Source organism: Crassostrea angulata, chromosome 7 (assembly GCF_025612915.1).
Source record: "Crassostrea angulata isolate pt1a10 chromosome 7, ASM2561291v2, whole genome shotgun sequence".
Lineage (NCBI taxonomy): Eukaryota > Metazoa > Mollusca > Bivalvia > Ostreida > Ostreidae > Magallana > Magallana angulata.
This window is the reverse complement of record NC_069117.1, coordinates 39,841,052-39,860,617: the sequence shown is the minus strand read 5'-3', so window position 1 is coordinate 39,860,617 and position 19,566 is coordinate 39,841,052. Positions and strand designations below refer to the sequence as shown.

General features: G+C 32.5%; 1 protein-coding gene across 6 annotated transcripts; it reads left to right on the top strand.

Moving 5' to 3' along the window:
• Positions 1-106: 106 nt before the first annotated feature.
• Positions 107-13,617, top strand: LOC128193182 (FHF complex subunit HOOK interacting protein 1B-like). Of its 6 annotated transcripts, XM_052866503.1 has the most exons (14): positions 107-221; positions 946-1,755; positions 1,935-2,093; positions 2,408-2,494; positions 3,685-3,702; positions 4,377-4,424; positions 5,543-5,710; positions 6,496-6,578; positions 6,833-6,988; positions 7,844-7,948; positions 8,640-9,616; positions 10,327-10,505; positions 10,977-11,175; positions 11,461-13,617. In XM_052866503.1, exons 2-14 carry the CDS (start codon positions 988-990, stop codon positions 11,742-11,744), a joined length of 3,231 nt encoding a protein of 1,076 aa, XP_052722463.1. In that variant the 5' UTR covers positions 107-221; positions 946-987; the 3' UTR covers positions 11,745-13,617. The 6 variants fall into 6 exon arrangements, with proteins under 6 accessions (XP_052722463.1, XP_052722464.1, XP_052722465.1 ...); XM_052866504.1 differs by lacking the exon at positions 3,685-3,702; XM_052866505.1 differs by lacking the exon at positions 4,377-4,424.
• Positions 13,618-19,566: the final 5,949 nt, after the last annotated feature.

The window sequence follows — 19,566 nt, the reverse complement described above, 5'->3', positions numbered from 1 at the left end:
TCTTCCGCAAAATAGTTCAAATTGTAATTGTATTTTTTAAAGTATATCGTAGCATTGTGACCAACTTTTCAGCTGAATTGTTCAAAATACCTCTGTCAGTTCCTCAAATTATTTTTTTTATTTATAGGAAATTTAGCCTTGACCTTTGAATTAAGATGGACGACGAAAATGGCCACACAAGCTACAACACCCCAAACATGTAAACAGAGTGTTATTTTATGGTGAGTGCAAAATTTTTTAGAATAATTGTATAAAATATTTAGTAAATATTCAATTACATGTGTTGCTTAGCTGTGTGACTTTTGAATAAACGATCTTGACGATTTGACAGGCCATTACTCATATGGTCAAGATGGTATGGTCAAATCATGGTAAAGATTGGAATGCTATTTAGCAGGTAAAAGGTAATCCGTGCCTGACCGATATAAGAATATAAGTTACATATAACATTTGCATTGTGCATTACAGAATTATCTATATTGAATAGTTTTACTGGTTATTTGTGGGTTTATGAGCTTGTATCTGCAAATTTCAACTACAATTTACTCAAGAAAACAGATGCAGATACATGTGGTTTAATACCCATATGGAAACGAATAGACTAATTATTTTTGTATAGGTTTATCAGTTCCCTTTTAACAAACACGAAACGTCACCATTTTTGGCATGTGAGTGCATCGATCAAAGAATGACATTACAAATTTTTGAAATGTTTGTATACTACTGGCGTGCCACCAGTTCTTGCCAGTACATTGTGACATCATTTTTCGTCTATAATTTTATGTGTTGATAAAATGACGTCACAATGTACTTGCGAGCAATGGTACTCGGCGAGAACTGGTCGCACGCCAGTATGCATATTATTTAAATTTGTTAATTGGGCAGTTTTACTAAATATAAGTGTATTGTTAACACTATAAGCATTATAAATTTTCTACTTTGCAGAGTTTTGAAAAGATGTGAAGAGATCTCCAGACTCCGGGAAACATGTCATGGTTTAAGCGTGGACGGAATGAGTCAAAGTCCTCGGGTCAGTCGAGTGACGACTCAGCAGATATCCGATCACGTGCAGATACAGACCCTCAAACATGCCTTGAAGTGTTTCAGAACCACTGGAAGCAAGCCTTATCGATTATCAAGAAAGGGAATGGGTCTACCAGCAGTCAAGGCTGCAACCCAGATGAGCAGGAAGCAGTTATGCAGAATGTGGAACAAATGATAAATTTACTGGTTGGGGAAGTAGGATTAGATGAAAATGGTCAAGGCATGCCTGGTCCTATACTACATTATCTTTTAGAGGAAGATATCTTTGACCAATTTTGTAACTGGTGTCATTACAACTCGAGTAACGGTGACAAATTGAAATGCGAGCAATTAAGGATTTTTGAGCAGCTCATCAGTCAGTCCCAGCAGATTCTTTTGATTCACAAGGCCATCATACAGCCACTCTTAAGACTCCTTTACCTTTGTGCCGAAGGAAGCAAAACAAGTGATGTTGAAAGTCGTTTGGTACTAGTTCTCCATCAGCTATGTGTCTGTATTTCACAGGAAACAGTTATTCTTGAGAGTTTCTTTAATGCCAGCACAAATCATGGACCGACCAAGTTCCTTATTTTTTCACTTTTAATTCCATACATACATCGAGAAGGCAAAGTTGGACAGCAAGCTAGAGATGCTCTATTGTTGATAATGACCATATCAGCAAGGAACCCCCATATTGGTCTATATATAGCAGAGAACTCAGACTTTTGTCCAGTAAGAGCATACTTTTCCTAGTACATGTATAATGATGATTGAAATTATCACTCTCTATAATCAAAATAATTAATTCTCTATAAGTTAAATAGTACAAAGTTGTTTTAATTAGCATCCAAATGAACTGGACATTGTATACAGATTTATTATTTAAAATGTATTCATACTGTATTTGCCAGGTTCTTGCAACAGGATTAAGTGGGTTATATTCCTCGCTTCCAAGAAAAATCCCAGTCTACACGGATGAATGGCATCAGTTTTCTCAAGAAGACATCAGTCTTGTGCCTGAGTTGCAGATGTTTCTTAATTCATTAGAATTCTGTAATGCTGTGACCCAGGTTTGTTATTGTAGTGTTTACAGTTAATTTATCAGATACATGTAATAAATTAAAAAAGACATGTGGTTTTCTATTTATGATTGCGATGTGCTTACTCATGAAAATATCTAGTGTTAAATCTAGGATTTGAAATGGGCAGACATAAGAGTTAACTAAGATAATAATGGTTTGTTATTTCATTGCTCCCTTATAACAAATTGAAAATTTTTTTATTGTTTTGATTTTCAGAATTAGTTTGATGTGATAGTCTAGCTTTTAAAGTGTATAGACCAAGCAAAAACACATGGTTTATGCTTTACCATATTTCTTTATAGGTCAGTCATCCAGCAATCCGAAGTCAGCTGATAAAATTTATCTACGATGGATTCCTAGTACCAGTGTTGGGGCCAGCATTGCATCAGGTATCTCATAGGCCCACTGTGGTCGTAGATTTCTAACACACTCTATAGTATTTGTGTCATATGTGGTCTTTGGTTTAATACTGTATCTAGGCCATGTAAATAAATTTTGTGATTTTGCTCTTTGAACATTGTGACAGTACATTGCTGTATACTTGCTTAAAAATCCATCTCCAAAACTGTCATTTATTAAGTACTGTGGAATAATTAGAATTTATGGTAGCTCAACTTTTGTAGACTTTTTTGGACCATCTTCATGACCTCATCCGAATATTCATATTATCAACAAATTATTTTATGAAACATTGAATGTATTCATGTATTCATCATTCAAGTTAATCCATGAAATTTCATCCCAATGAACCTGTGAAAAATTGAAATTTCCCAAAATTTGGCCACCCAAGGATTTGATTATTCTTTAGCATGTGATAATTTGATGATGAATGAATTAATTTCGTGAAAAAATGTGGTTTCAGGAGATCTCTGAGAGCACAAGTCACTCTAATTTATTTATAAAGGGCATGCCATTTATGAATACTTTTGTATTATGTAGAGAAAGCCACTATTCATTAATCCACTCTGTACAGAATATATATTTTCACAGTAGATATATCACTATAATAAGTCATGTTCCACTGTACATGAAGTATTGTAACCATTGTGCATTAACTGGCACCAGTATTGTGGGGGTTGGGGGGGGGGGGGGGGGGTGGATTTCAATGGAACAAACGGAATGTTCTTCAGCTAAATGTAAATTCTTCTAAAATTTAAATATGGCAACAACAATAATTTTATATTCGTATTTTGAAACGCTAGTTTGTCTTATCTTGGCAACTGGTTTGGGGAAGGGAGATGCTTTGAATGCATATTTTAAAAGAGCAATCAACATTGTGTATTTTTTTCTTCCAAAGTTTCCATTTTGTATTGTGCGTAAAATGGCATGCCGATCTCAATGGGTCCACCATCCTGTAAGATTACATTCAATTTATTTTATGTCTGGGGGAGCATTTTACTTTGGCATGCCTGCAGTCCACAAGAGTAGTAGCTTTTTCATTTATTAGTTGAATTTTTGCAAAGGTGTAAAGATTTTATGGTGCAGGACACAAAAGGAGTTGCATCCCTTTTTTGGTTCCTTTTTTATTAGTTTTGCCATGTTCAGGGAAATATTGAATTTTCTTTTTGTGTTTTTAAAGATGAATGATGAGTCAGAAGTAAGCATTTACTATGTTTTTTTTCCATGTTCATTTTTAATGCACCATTCCCATCACTGTCTGCTTTGAAATTCAGCTGTGGAAAATCTGTACATGTACATGTATGTAAAATGACAGACATTTATATGAATGTGAAATAAAAAAATCCAAATGTATACCGTAAGTCAGTACTAGTATCATACATAAACACTCTCCTGTTTCCCTCTAAACTGCTTACAGTAGTCAATTGCATTTACCAATACACATAGTGAAATTAATTGCTTTTATATTTATTAACCTTCAATCTACAGTATATTAATGAATTCCTTACTATCAGTAATGCATATTTACATATAGCAAATTAATTGATACTTGCATAAAAGCTATAGTTTAAGATAGGTACATGTATATCTATTATTGTTTCATTATCTCAATTGTATAATAACTTTAGATTTCAAAACATTCAGTCCTTTAATTAAATTGAGATGAAGGTAATTTTCTGATTAATAAGGAAATCCCATTATAAATCACATATATCATTTTATATATCTATATATTGTATCATATATACATATATATATATATTTTTTTTTACATCATACAGGTTTCACATATAGCACTATTTGTAATTTGGTAATTGGGGCTTTAACATTGTTGACGTATTGGATACTAACACATTGTGACTCTTCCTTTAGGACGTTTCGGGGCTTCCCCTGCCACTTCTTGATTCACCCATGTTTTCGGTCAGTAAGCTTTTAATTATTGTCTGCCGCTACGTCTTGGCCACCATTGCTGTGCCTAAGCTTATTTTGTTCCTTTTGTGCAATGCAGCATGCTTGTTTCGTTATTTTGCATTTTAGATTATTTAGAAAATTTATGGTACATGTATTTTATTTTGTTTTGGTGTAAATTACCGTATGTTAATTTTACCGGCCATGATTTGATTGTATTAGAGTTGGACCCTCCAAATGCACTTTGATTTAATCAAATGAACCTTGTTTGGACTTTTCACTAAATTGGCTATGTTATTGTATTTTTGTTTCTGTAAATCTGTTTGTGTCTTTTTTTTCTTTTAAATTCACTTTACTTTCATTGAGTTAATGTCATGTTTTGTTCCATACCATTACCAGGTATTTTTATTTGAAAATAACAGTCAAATCTAGACTAAACTAAAATCGGCAGAACAAAATAGTGTACCGGTAGTATAACCTTTGAATGAGGATTGTATATCCTTCCTTTTTCCTTATGACACAGCAACCTGTTACAAAAATAGATTTATTCGAATGCTGCATCCTCTTTCATTACTGTACTGTGTTATTAGACTCACAGCAACAATTACCGTATGTAATACACAAGCAGTGCCTGAATCCCCCAAAACTTCCCTGAAAACCCTTTTCAGTTTTGTAATGATAACCAACACTGGAATATTGCCATAATTTCATAACCATTTTACCAATGGTATTTGGTTTAGGTCTGTTTATCTGTATCAATATTGTAGTAATAATGTTTTAGCTTATTTGTCTTCATTAATTTTCTAAAATCTGGCCAGAACACAAGAATGTTAATAAAATTATGGATTTTCCAACCCTGAACTTGATCAAAATTATTTCCAGTTTTATAAGTACCAGTATGTGTCAAGATCTGCAAATCTTCAGTCACCATATTCATTTTAATATTTTATACATGTACTATTAGATTACATTTTTTTTCCAATCGTATCAGATATATTCATAGAATCACTTCTTTTCTTTTTTTTTATCAATTTATGCCAGTGTAGTAAATTATTTTTTCTTTACCAATCTATCTTGACCTCAGACTTTTCAGTACAATAATTTTTATGTGTATGATCTCTTGTTTGTAGAATTCAAGAGAAGAAGTCATAGCAGCCACTGCCTACCTGGAACTGTTTCTGAGGAAAACCACAGAGCCGAACCTGCTACGCACCTTTCTGAAGTTCATCTTAGTCGAACAGAATGATGAAATTGTCATTCTAGATTCTCTCATTACACGCATAAACAGCAGCTCAAAGGTGAAAATTATGAATATTCATTAAATTGATTTGCATACGAAATTGAAAATATTTTTCCAAGTACTGAAGTCAAGTGTTTCTGATCATCAGAAGAAGAAATATATCTCTATAGTACAAAATGTGTGGTATTGGTACTATTATGAGATATTTGATCATTTACTTTGTTTTAAAATGTACATAGACTGTTTGTTTTCATATAAATTATGTTAATTCTTTAACATTTGATAATTGATGAAAAAGCCTAATTACAAATGTATAAAACGTAATAACATGAGGTACTGCAGCAAATTACTGAGCAGGCAGCATGCCTATCACACAAACAGAATTGTAGATTCCTAATTAAACATGAGTAGTTAATTAATAATAATAATCTGCATGAAATTATGGAAAGCAACTGTCTCCCAAAAAATTTTATGACGTATATGAACTACATGAAATAGTTGTGAAAATTTGGCGAATTTTATTTTCTCTCGTTTTGATCCAAAACATCGGGATTGCAGAATTATGTACTTGTATTATATTAAGAGTCTACTGTATTTTTTACACGATCATTTATTGCAAAACATAAGATAAAGTATAATAAAATTTTGAAGGGATTATTCATTAATTTTATCATCTATACAATTATGAATATACATTAGAATGTTATGATTTCTTGCTTTCTCTGTCTATTATGAATAGTTTAATTAAGTATTTTATAACTAGTCTAGATTAACATGCATGAATTTATCAGAGTAGAAATTATTCAGTTTCTACATATCAATATGAATTTTTCTTTTTTTCAGCCCCTTTGTGTTGTGTCGCTGTCACTTTTTAAAACCCTAGTAAATCTAAATTGTGAAGATGTCATGTTTCAACTTGTCTTCAGGTAATTTTAAGATTGCATGGGCTCTTTATTTTTAGCATAAGTCAGTAAGTAGAATTTCCAGTATGTTTTTCTTTTCTTTGATTAAATTGTAGAATTCATTTTCTTATTTGATTTATGAACGAATACATGTATGTCCAAATGTACTTGCGTTGTCTAGCAATAGAGTTTTTAGTACATTTATGTAATGTTTTTGTTTGATTGGTAGAATGTAATGCGTTTGATTGCAAAATTGTAATGTAGTGTTTAATTGGCAGATACCTGATTCCCTGTACACATGTGATGGTCAGCCAGCGACGTAATGTCAGTGACCTTGACCTTCACTGTAAAAGTGCCGAACGCTTCCTCTCACTCCGTCCAAACTGCTGCCGACCGGAACTAATTGAAAAGAAAAGTACTCCAATACAAGAAAAGTAAGAACAGAGAACATTTTCCTACCACGTACGATTTATCTATATACATGTATTACACATGGTAAGATTATATATTCTTTGTACTGGTTTTGGGTTTTTTTATTGCGTGTGTGCATATTCATTTTCATAATTTAATTCATACAATTTTAAATTGGAGTCTTCTTTTGCAATTTATATCCAGATTTATCTATTGCATCTGGCTGATTTTTTGGAATTATACATATATATATTAATATTTCTTAACATATTTTTGTATTTTAAATTTTCACGTCTTTTGAATTTGTTTTGTAAAATTATGCTACTTCATGTAAATGCTTTCTTTATTTGGTTAAGCTGACATAAGTAATGTCTTTGTTAAATGTTAACTGTATATACATAAATACATGTAGAAAAAATGTTTAAGACTTTTATCTGCATGATAAGGGTTTGAATTTGCATTGACAAAGAACATTTTTAACACCTAGGTAATTGGTAATTAATGTACAGGTATTTCTAAATAAAAGCTACAGTACATATGATATTCCTAAGATATAAGAAGAAAAACAAATTTGGCTGAATATATTTCATAACTGAAGTCTTTTGATCATTCCTTTTTTTCCAGTTTTAAGACATCAGATTATAAAATATCCTCGTAGATAAATACTTTAATTAGCAAAGGAATTCTTAGAAGGGAGGGAGGGAAAGTGGTTTGTGGTGCTGAATAGATCAAATGGATATAGGGCCCATTGAATACATTACACAGTTACATACCAGGTAAACCTCAGAACAGATACCTGTAAGAATATCAAACATTCTTGAACTAGAGTGCAGATATTAGTCAGTGGGAAGTGGCATGTGTGTATGTTTTGTATATAGATGTAACCCTAGTGACGCTAACACATCACAAAACCACCGCATCAAACATGGCCTGAGTAGTTTTCTCAGAGCAAGAAAAAAGGAGAGAGACTATCAGAAGCGGAGGTAAATCAGTTTGTTACTAACACACTAACTCCCCCGTCACTTCTTTCATTAAACCCAGTGACCCATGTTCCCCGACTAATGCACTGTGTGATATGTATTATTTCGTCATGCATTTTGTTTGTGTACATAGCTTATCACCATACAATGGACATAATTATATATATTTATGGTGCAGTCTAAATGTTAGATCATTTTATTTGGTTATGTTAAATATTTTACATATTTTTTTACATAATGATTTGATTTTAGATTTTGAAAGCATGCTCATTGTTCATTTTGTTTCTGTTGAAAGTTTTTGAATGTTTTGTTCAACTGAGATTTATAGGTTTTATTTTAATTAAGAAAACTAATTCCCTCAATTCTTTATAAGTCAAAATTAACTTCAGAAGAATAAGGGGGAAATTACTAAAAAGCAGGTGAAATACATGTAATGACAAGATTTAACAAAAAATGTCTTGATACTTAAATTCTATAATTCTTTAATAATTTGATGCACTGTTGACAAAACGAAGCCTTAAATCACTCATTTGAATGATATTTACATGAAATTCATGTTGGTGGTACCTGTAGTGTTTTAAGCAATATGAAATTAATTGCTGATGAGAAGCTTCTTTTATTTATACTCTGTACATGCTGTAGTGTACCATATTATTAATTAATTTGAATTAATATTTCATAACTTTACTTTTAGGTCAGCTACTGTGGCCACTGAGCAGCAGAATACAGCGTTTCCCCCAGGGACATTCGGAAGCAAGCTGGAACATTATGAAACTAACTACTACGATTACCTGGCTGAAGCCAAAAGCCAGCTGGAGAGTTGTGCCAAAGCATGCCAGAGGTGGGTCTATCCCTACGACGGTCAGAGTCCATCAATGGATGCCCTTGTGGACAATGGCAGTGAGTCGGAATCAATGCAGATAAGTTCAGTGACAGAAACAGGGTTGTGTAATAGTGGTGCTAATTCTAGGATGTTAGAAGACGTGAACGGTTCAAATGGAGGTCCTCTCCAGAGGTCCTCAGAAGTTGACGAGGTCTTCCTCTCGGATAATTCTTGTCAGTCCTCTGTCCCTGATTTAACATACCTCTTGACTAGTTATGATTCAAACAGCTTTATGTCTTCGCCAGAAAAGATAGAAGATTTTATTCATTATTTGGACGAGGTGCCTACTCCACCAGAACTGGAGAAGACATTTGAAGAGAGTGTGAATTCTTTAGACTCCATTTTGAGTAGTTTGTGTTCCAGAACAGACAGCAGCAGTGTGAAGTCCTCAAATAATACCAGTGTGAATTTAGAGTTGTCTCCTCAGTCAATAGCTGAAGACTCTACGAAAGCCGTTGGCGATGGAACTACGTTTGAAGTCATCAACAGCACCAGGGATGGGGTGGAGTCCGATCCCTCCAAGGGGAGTCCTTCACAAGACACCACCAGCAGCTTTGTAGAAATATCCATGTCAAACTTTGCCAGTGATGTTAATGTGCAGACTGCACTGTCGACTTTGCCTCAGAGAGTGTCCTTGAACTCTGTTGACACGGTTGTTCATCGTAAGCCTTCGCGTGATGAATCAACTGTTAGGTCTGTCAGTTTCAACTTGACTGACGCGTCTATGCAAAATACCACTTCTGTGCCTGCTGCTGTGTCAAATACTGGAAAGTTAGCACCTAACATAGGTAATTCTGACATTTGATATTTTAGTTATCAAATGTTATTCATTGAAATTATCCTTTATTTCAGTTTTACCATAGTAAGTGCTGTGTTTCAAGTTAACTATCCTGAATTTGTAGTCCGGGTACAATACATGGTGCATTATCTGAGACACAACACTTTATGTTAACTTATATAGTTTTTTTCCAAAATTAAAAAAAAAATACCCTCTACCTTATAATACAGTGTATAATACTGGTAAATGAAATAAGGCATGTATTTTTCAAAACAAGAAGAATAAAAAAAAATGTCAGGTGCCTATGATTTGAGATTTGCAATTGTATATTTTTAAGGTCTGACTACAGTCAGAAGTGGTAAAGAAAAACTGTTATCAGCATTATGAAACAAATTTTGGTTTTAAGTCTTGACTCTTGAATTTTTTTAACCAGTATTTTCTTTCTGACATTGTACTCAATTGTTATATTCTTTAAGGGGGGGAAATGATAAAGAAATTGAATTTTAAAAAAAATTACTCATGGTTCTAAACTACTAGTAAATCTTTTAAATGTATTTAAATGGTGGCGCCTACAGACCCAGGTAAATCTGATACATCTAATTGAATGAAAATAGCATAATGCCTCAGTAATATTCCCGAATAATATTGACTGAAAAACACTTGGAATGAATGAAATACTTGTATTGTGTAAACAAATATAGCTGATGACCTATTTTTCAGGCCCCTTTCTGATGGCCCTCTTTTCCAAGTTGGATGGAATGATGCAGAACAGCTTACCTGTCAATCTCCTGCTGACAGGTGTTATAGCTCGCCTGGCTTCTTATCCACAACCTCTCCTTAGGTCTTTCTTGCTTAGTCATAATCTTGTATTCCAACCCACAGTCAAATCCCTTCTACAGGTACAAAATGGGTCGTATGTGAATGTTGATTCATCTATTTATGCTACTGCGTTGCATGTGTACTCTCACAGCACAGGGGCCAAGCAAGTCGAAACAGGTTTGGCCCCCGTGCCAGACAGGCAGAAGAAACTGTTACTTTACATTTGTCTTCATCTTGTAAAATATATACCCAGCATGTTTATATGTACTTTATTATATGATATGCAATTTCCTGTAAATTTTAAGTTTCAAAAGTGAAAAAATCATGTTTTGCATGAAATATAGTCCAAAACTAAATCTTTTTGCATCAATTTAGGAAGACATGTACATATCATTCTGTGTGATGATTGGATAAATAATGTATGTCAACCTCCATATACTTATACATCTTTTTGTTTGTTATTCTAGATATTAATACCATACTTAATTTTCATGCATGCAGAAGTTTAAAGAAAAAGTTTTGTATGTATTAACCTTTAAAAATTTCTTTAGGTGTTAACATCATTGAAACAGAAAGTGGACCATTTTGCGTACACTGTGCCGAGCTTTGATAAACTGCTTCTGAGGGCCAAGAGGACCCTGATCGCTCGGGAGGAAGAATGGAGGCTGGGCTGTGTGACGATAAGTCCCTACAGAATCAACACGGTCAGTCCCGTCAAACCGCCTCCAGTGCCAGAAAACAATAACAAAGGTATGTGAAGAGGAGACCAATTTTCTATTATTGCTGATAGTGAAGAATCTTAAATCAAATTTTAGTTTCAAACCCATATCATTTAGAAGTTGCAAAACTTTCATTGAAAACTATTAATAAAAATGATAGGTTATTTATACATGCTTGTACATCATATACCGTATTCCTGACACAACTGTAACATAAATGTGTATTTTCTTGATAATTAGCCTCATTATGAAATGTAAAAAGGTGATCATAGGAAACCAGCAATTGTATGTCATTTATGAATTGTTTATTTTACAGACAAAAAGAAAACTAGTTTAACAGACCTGTTGTTCCGACGATCTCCAGTCAAGAGGGCCGACCTTCCTAGAGCCAAGAAAGGCCCCCAGGTCCAGATCCTTCAGGGGGCGAGGGGATTCCGGTACATCAACTACCAGAACAGGCCCCACGATATATCTGAAAACCCCATGGACTCCCCCAAAATCAGGAACGCTGTGTTTTGTGCTGTGATATTAGAGGAATTTGTGAAAGAACTCGCTGCCTACAGCCAGGAGCAAGCAGTTTTAGCTCAGTCAGAAGTCTGACCTTGGGTCAAGTTGATAGCATGTTTTGGTAGCTATATCTATTGTCAGACATTATGTGGTAACAAAGAATTTCTTCTTTCCATGCAGAGCACATATCAAATGAATCTAATTCATCTATTTACAACTGTATAATTAAGTAACTTAAGAACAGTTAAATATTCTTTCTTTTTTCAACAAAGGAAATGTAATGACTTCAGTCTGTAACACACCAGTGCTTATTTGGATAATCATAAAACATGTACCATTATTTATGTTAAAAGGCAATAAGAGTGTATAATGATATTTAAACGCTTCTGGTCATTTTTCAGAATATAAAATGCTTAATGATTGGTTTACAATATTCAGAGGGTGTATGATACTTTTTAGCTTTGGATGAAACCAAAGATGTTGTCTAGGAAGAAATTCGAAAGTGAATGTTTTTTTTTAGTGTGAATGGTCAATATGTTTTATTTTGCAGTATTCATTCTGTAAATGTTTTATGTGAATGACCTTTCAAGAGTTTTATGAAGTTTTACATGTACTTTGCAAGATGTAATCTTGTGCTTTGTTTTTATATGTTCTTGTATGTACACAAAGTATTTTTATATACAGTAATATATACAAGTATACACATACACACTAAAATAAGAAAATTCTATGCATATTTCATAATAATGTAAAACGTACATGTATGTGGCTTGATTTCTTTATATTGAAAAAAAGTATCGTATAGCAATATGATTTGCAAAAGATTTCAAATCAAGATACATTGGTTGTGAAGACCCTGTTGTTCGACATTTTTTTAAATACTCATATAATAAAAAGTAATCTGTTAAGAATATAAATCATGTAGAGTATAATGTAATTAGATGGAGCATTAGTGAAAATATAAATCTAAAATATAATTTTTTAATTAGCAAAACGATATATTTATATATACACTATATACAAACTTACAAGTTACTTAGGGTTAAGAATACCATTTCCATTACATGTGATATTTGGATAATTTTAAATGTGTAAAAAAGATGCTGATACATGTAATATAAACTCAAAACCTACATCTGCTTTTGGGGTTTTTTTGGTTTGAAATCTGGGAAAGAAGGATAGAATCAGAAGAGATAAGGTTGTACCTGGTATATATGTATGAAGATGTGTTAAAGATTGCATGAACATAGGCTCTCATGAAAATGTGGAAATAAGAAAGATATTAAACCTTTGTTTTTTTTTAACGGCATGTGATATTTGAAAATTGTTAAAAGTTCAGGTTGATATCTAGTCAATGTTATATTATTTGGCATTTGTTCCACTTCCTGTTGGATTGCTACAATCCTGTGTTGTTGCTATTTTCCCCTTATTATGACAACCACTGCTGTATAGATGAAGCTTTTCCTGCCAACTGTGTGAAGAACATTTAAGCCTTTGTTGATGTTGAAACTTCTGCCACTGAGTCATTTTCAAGCAATATTATTACTATACACATGTAAATTTAATATACATCTGTAATTTTCTTCTTCCATTAATAGGTTTACGAAGGCAAATCATTAATTAACACATATTATTGAGCTGTTATATTGACTCAGATTCATTTATTCTGTACTTGAGTTCTTGTGAAACACATCTTCTGAATTTTCAGATTTCAGTAATGACTTTAAAAATTCTCCCAGATGATGAGAAAATGACTGTTCATGTAAAAGACTTTTTTTTAAAACGTCTGAAACACATAGGTCATTTTGTTTAAGAATTTTTAGAATTATCTTGGTAAGCATTTGATTGTTGCAATGGTTTATTTTTGTATTAGTTCTAAATTTTATGAAAGAGAACGTTTGTTATTTCTTTATTCAGCTGATTACGTTATATTTGCCCCAACATCATACAATAAACCATGATCGAAAAATTTTATGGATTTGTATTTTTTGTTTGAAACAGTTATTATATGCACTGTAACGGTGCATTCCATGTCAACAAAAATCTTGGCCGATATCCAGCTTGGCTTTGCTGACATTGAATTTAACTCAATAGTTGTATTCATCAGTTACCTAATTTTAAAGTAAGCATGCTTCAAAAAAGAGCATGACATCAAAAGTAACATCAAGACTACCTATAACATTTCATTATACCCGCGCTCTAAAGGAGAAGGGGGTATACTCTTTTACCCTTGTGTGTTTGTCTGTCCGTAACAAAAATTTCGTCGCATTATTTCTCAGCAACTATATGCAGAAGCTTGAAATTTTAACACATTAATTATTTAGGCATGCCCTATTGTGGGATATATTTATGTACAAATCGGACTTAAACGTCCTTTTAAATGATGACTGTTTATTTTCAGTCTAAATTTTCATACAAATTTTCGTCAAAGATTTCTCGGCAACTATTTATAGCAGATGCTTGAAATTTTAACACACTATTTGTTTAGGCGTGCAATATCGTAGGATTAATTTTTGTACTAATCGGATGCCAACTTCCTGTTAAATGTCGACTTTGCTTATTTTGTTTTGCATATTCACATTAGAGCGGGGGCATAACTAGTGAGCATTGGCTCACAGATATCTTGTTTTTTCTAGTGTATTTTCTGATAAGTTCCACATTCAGTCTCTTATACCCTCCAATAATATCGTAAATGTCGCCTCTATTCTTCAAGATCATGACATCTAGTTTTCTAACACTAGTTCTGGTATCATCAGTATTTTTTTTCTTCGATTTTTTGTTATTCAATATTTTATAGCATAATTATATCAATTTTAACAGAAAACATAGCCTTCATATATGCATGTATATGTGAGTACTGATAATCGGTTTTCTGCTGGTTCGTTCGTCATGTGATTGATAGTTGACAATCCCCCCCCCCCCTCCCCTGTAGAAAAAAGAACAACCCTTAATATTGCATTTAATGTATGAATCCAGATTTTTTCGGGAGGGGGGTGTTCGAGATACAATTTTGCTTGCTAGAAATGGTCCCAGGCATGTTTTTGGTAACTTTAATTTGTGAATTTTAAACGATCGAATTTTTAGGGACAGTGGGATCCGGACCTCCCCCTCTCTCGATATGGCCGAGTAACTTAATTGCAAATGTAAAGTCTTTAATTTGTCGTCGTATGTACAGAAGTTGCAATACTCGGCCAACTGATGGAAGACGAAGAAGGAGAAGACATTCGCGCATTACTAAGAATAATTCACTATCTATGACTCATTTTGACACGTCCCCCACTTCATTTTAGGCAGAATATATTAGTATTTTGTCAGTTACTGCTTTAACCATTGTAACCAAATAAAATAAGAACCCCTGCTACACAGAAAAAGGCTCGTCACCTCTGTTAACTTTTGTCACCAGTAGAATATAAAGTTGTAAACATTGTTACTGGATGAAATTAAACCACCCAGCGGAGAGAAAATAAACAGTTTTGTCATATATGTTACTTTTGTCACCAGAAAACAGTGCCTTGTTACTGGTTACAAATGAAATGGGGTAAGAGTCGGGACTAATTTCTGGCCATATCTAGCAAAATTTGGTGCATTTTAACATTTTGAGATGGCCCCCACTAAAAACCAGACCTGTAGTAGCTAGAATTTTGTATTTTATAAATAAAAAATAGGAAATGACATTTCTAATCTTATACATCTATTATGATTTGAGAAAAAAAGCTATTGTAGTTTTTTTTTCAATCTGATTCGAAGTGCGGAAAAAGACAGTTTCCTATATAATCCTATATTCAAATTCTTTTTTTCAGTGTGTCATTCCCATTGTAACTATTTTTAGACAGAAATCGCAATCACGTGACGTTAAACCAATGTCCAAAACAACTCGGTTTGTTTTCATGTTCAATTATAGTAAATGTACCTCTATTTTGAGATGGCACCTAAGGAGAACCTTATGGTCAATTTTCTTAAAACTTCGCAAATAAACTAGAGTTGATGTAAATGGCATATGGTTAAAAAAATAAGAGTTATGCTATTGTAGTATTTCTGCTAAAAAGAAAACCATATTGGCCTCCATTAGTTAATAGCCAGTTCTCAAGTTTTTCCGACATAGCTTGTTTTTTGCTTGTGGAAAAGGCCCGAGAAGTTGCGATTGTAATGTCGTACTATTAAATGAAAAAAAAAAGTTATGATATTTTTTTCACCAAAGGCGATATTGTTGGGAGAGGCGTAGAAAGGTAACTTAAAGACATATTCCAACATGTGCTTATATTATGAAGAACTTACTATTAGTGTCCTGTTTTGTACGGGGGAGAGGGTGGTCTTGACTTTGTTTTTCTTATAAGTTAAATGTTAATCCTGTAACTTAAAATATCAAAGGGGTGATATTCATTGCCTTTAGTTTATATAAACTTGTGTGTTGTCCGGTGTATTTTACCTGGCAGGTGATATATTTACCTGGCACTTTGAAAACTAATACATGTATTCAATGTTTAGGCCAAATAAAAAAATATGTGTGGTTCCGGTAACGTCTGAAAAAAAATTAGGGTAGGTAGGTAGGGATATTTTTTTTTTTTTTTTTTTTTTTTTTTTTTTAGAAATGTATAAAATGATTCTCTTAGTACTGCATGTACCTAGCACTGCATTGCAGATGGTATTTGTATTTAGTGAGATAAATATACTAAATTAAGATTGGTAGAGAGCATCTAGCTTTTATTACTATGACACAAATATTTTTAAATAAAAAATTAATAAAAAAAATAATTTTTGTTTAAAAACAACATGAACAAAAATATATTAAATGTTCAGTATTATATAATTATAAGGCTAGGATGCTTCAAAGTTCATTTGATTTGGTTTGAATTGATTCAGAATGCTATGATTTTTGTTATTTTTTCTATTCGTTTCAATTAAACAAAGGTCAACCTCAATATGTCTCATTTTAATTTTAAAAAATTATTTTTACCTTGCAGATTCCATATAAATTCAATTTAGGACCCAACTTAGAGCAAAATTTTAGGGAGATTCACTTCTATCTATCAGAAAAATAGGAAGAAGCTTGAGAAATGAGAGAGACTTCCATTTCTTGACAATAGCATAATGCTAATATTATGATATACAAAGTTTAAGTCTTTAATAATTTAGATTGGATAAGAAACAATTAAGTTAATAAAAACTCAAACAACAATCTAAATTTTTTAAAAAATTATTCAATTTGTTGAATTTTATTTTTTGATGCATTCATACATTTTATATATGAAATGTTTTGCAATTGTGTTAGCTTAATGACAAATAAAATCAGTCTTTGTAATTTGGTGTATTTTGGAGGTATTAGTCCAACCCTTTGACCCAATTACAACCGTTATGCAGAGGACCTTGAAAATAACTGTTTACATATTGTTTTATGATTATTTCAGCATTAATTTGGCAGTGTTATAAACTAATTACAAGCTACAAACTAATTATGATAAAAACACTAAAAGAAATAAACATCGTTGTAATTTTCAACGCACAGTATGCGGTTGCATCACCCGTATTTATTGTTTATCACAAAAGGGGTTAACTGAGGCTGTGAAAACCCCATTTGAAATTGATAATTATCATTTTTTTGCCTATGGGTTTTATTAACTCAGAAAACAGGGTGACTTCAACACGCAGCACAGTTAAGGCTGTCAATAAACTCCGTTCAGACAAAAAGTACGGGAAATGTGCATTATGACATCACAGTATATTACAAACCTCGAAAGTACTTATTAAGGTCAAGATCTAGTAAATGTTTCAAGAGTGTCTTTTATGTGCTAGAACCATTATGACGTCATAATTGATTTTGATGAATCTTTTCCCGTATTTTGCAGTTTTAAAGGAATTATGTAGAAAATAAAACAATATTTTGACATTCTATATTTAATCACGGCAATAGTAATCCCGGTAACTATATTCAATTTGACATCATTTTAAAGAAGAGGTCAAGAGCTTGTTTCATGCAGTTTTTGGAGAGACTGTAGGCATTCTAGATATATTTCATAAGTCAAAAATGGACAAAACTCCGAGATTTGTTACTTTTATCCTTCATATTTCATTGAAAATGGTTGTTTAAAACGTGATTTTTAATTGAGTTTACCAAAAATTTAAGCCCCGGTACACCCTATGAAACAAAGATATTGTTATGAAGCATCATTGAAAGAATTTATATCTTGAATTTCATAACCCTGTAGGCACCTTTCATTTACTAGATCTTGACCTTAATCTATTTATTAGTAAAAATTAACTTATACTAATCTTTTAATTAAAAACAAGAAATGCTATTACTTACAATTTTGATGTCCGTTATATCGTACACACTGAAAAATAAGCGAGATGTCGTTCTCGCTGTACTACAAAATATGACGTCATATGCTTCAAAATGACGCATTAAGTTAAATCATTGAAGGCTATCGTGCAGTTTTATAGCGAAGAAAAATAAATGTCATACATTAACGGAAAAGTATAAATGAAGATTTTGTTTAAAATTATTATTAGTAGAATGCTACCTATATAGTCTTATTTTCATTTTGTTAAAAGTATGCATCGTATAAAGAAGCCACCTCGGTTTTGTATAAAATATCGTATATCTAAAATCTGAGTACCTAAATAAATCACTTAATTGCAAGGGCATACACTTACCTGATCCCGACAAACTTTTACATGTGAATTTGAAATATGCTATGTAACTTAAAAACTTCTACGATCCTTGTAAAATCTTAAAAATTAATTATTTTTTAATGAAATTAACCCTGTGACCTTCAAAATTATTCAACATATGCATTATAAATTACGGTTTCTACTAACAAATATTCTTATCTTAAAAAGTTCGCACCGTTTTTCAAAATCTACGATATAACATCAAGTTATTTCATAATTCAGTTGTGAATTTTGACATGATTATGCCCTTGCAATATTGAGTTTTTTAAATGACCTCAAAACCACAAATACATCTGCTTGTACCATGCGACTGCCATATCACGTGACCACTATGAACACAAAATATTGTACTGTTATATATATATTTTAGAAATATATTGCATTTGAGTGACTGTTATTGATTTTAAAAAGGACATGCCAGTTTAACTAAAGTATACGTGTTTTCATCACAAAAATTTGCCCATATTTTTATTGACCGCCTTAACTGTACTGCGCATCTCTTTCGAAGGAAATTCCGGCGAAGTTACCGATCAAAAAGCGAGCATGTCACCCCTTAGGTTGGTCCTAATTTATTTATTTTGAGGTACACAAGGTACAAACAGTTCTTGGGTCGGAGGTAAAAAATAGGGACGGTCGGGTGACCGGAACCACAGGTATTTTTTTACTTGGCCTTAGGATAATGATAATTCTTAATGCGACATCATTAGAAAAAATCATAAATGCATGTGATATGTAATTTTATGCCTTTTTATTACAAGAAATTTACACTCTGCGTGGATTAGAGATTTACTAGTATCCCGTTTTTGAATAAGAAATGAATGCACTATACACGTACTAGGCTAGATAACTGTATATATCCGGTTATTTGCGTAATGATTTATTGTTCTCTAAATAAAACTTGCTTTTATGATCGCTAATAATAACTTACGCAAATAAAAATATTGACAGATTTACTTTATTTCGATTTTTATTTGTAGCCCTTTGGAACCCTCCCCCCCCCCAAAAAAAAAACCAAGATAAAATTAATGAACACATTTACTCAAATTGAATAAAATCGAGTCTAGTACGTAGAATAAAAACAAGTTAACTACTTAGAATAAAAAAAGTAAAATAATTAGAATAAAACACATGTAAAATACACATATTAACAAAGAGAAAAGCTGCTAATGTGACAGCAGACTGGGTTTCTCCTGTATGAATAGTATCCGTAATCGCTTTGTCAATCCTGAAGATATGAATATGCACT

What these genes read in the sequence shown, in the direction of transcription:
- LOC128193182 (XM_052866503.1), top strand. Translation starts at nt 988, where the DNA reads ATGTCATGGTTTAAGCGTGGACGGAATGAGTCAAAGTCCTCGGGTCAG. An exon ending in GCATAAACAGCAGCTCAAAG is followed by an intron (nt 5,711 to 6,495) that starts GTGAAAATTATG and finishes TCTTTTTTTCAG; the next exon opens with CCCCTTTGTGTTGTGTCGCT. An exon ending in AGTACTCCAATACAAGAAAA is followed by an intron (nt 6,989 to 7,843) that starts GTAAGAACAGAG and finishes TTTTGTATATAG; the next exon opens with ATGTAACCCTAGTGACGCTA.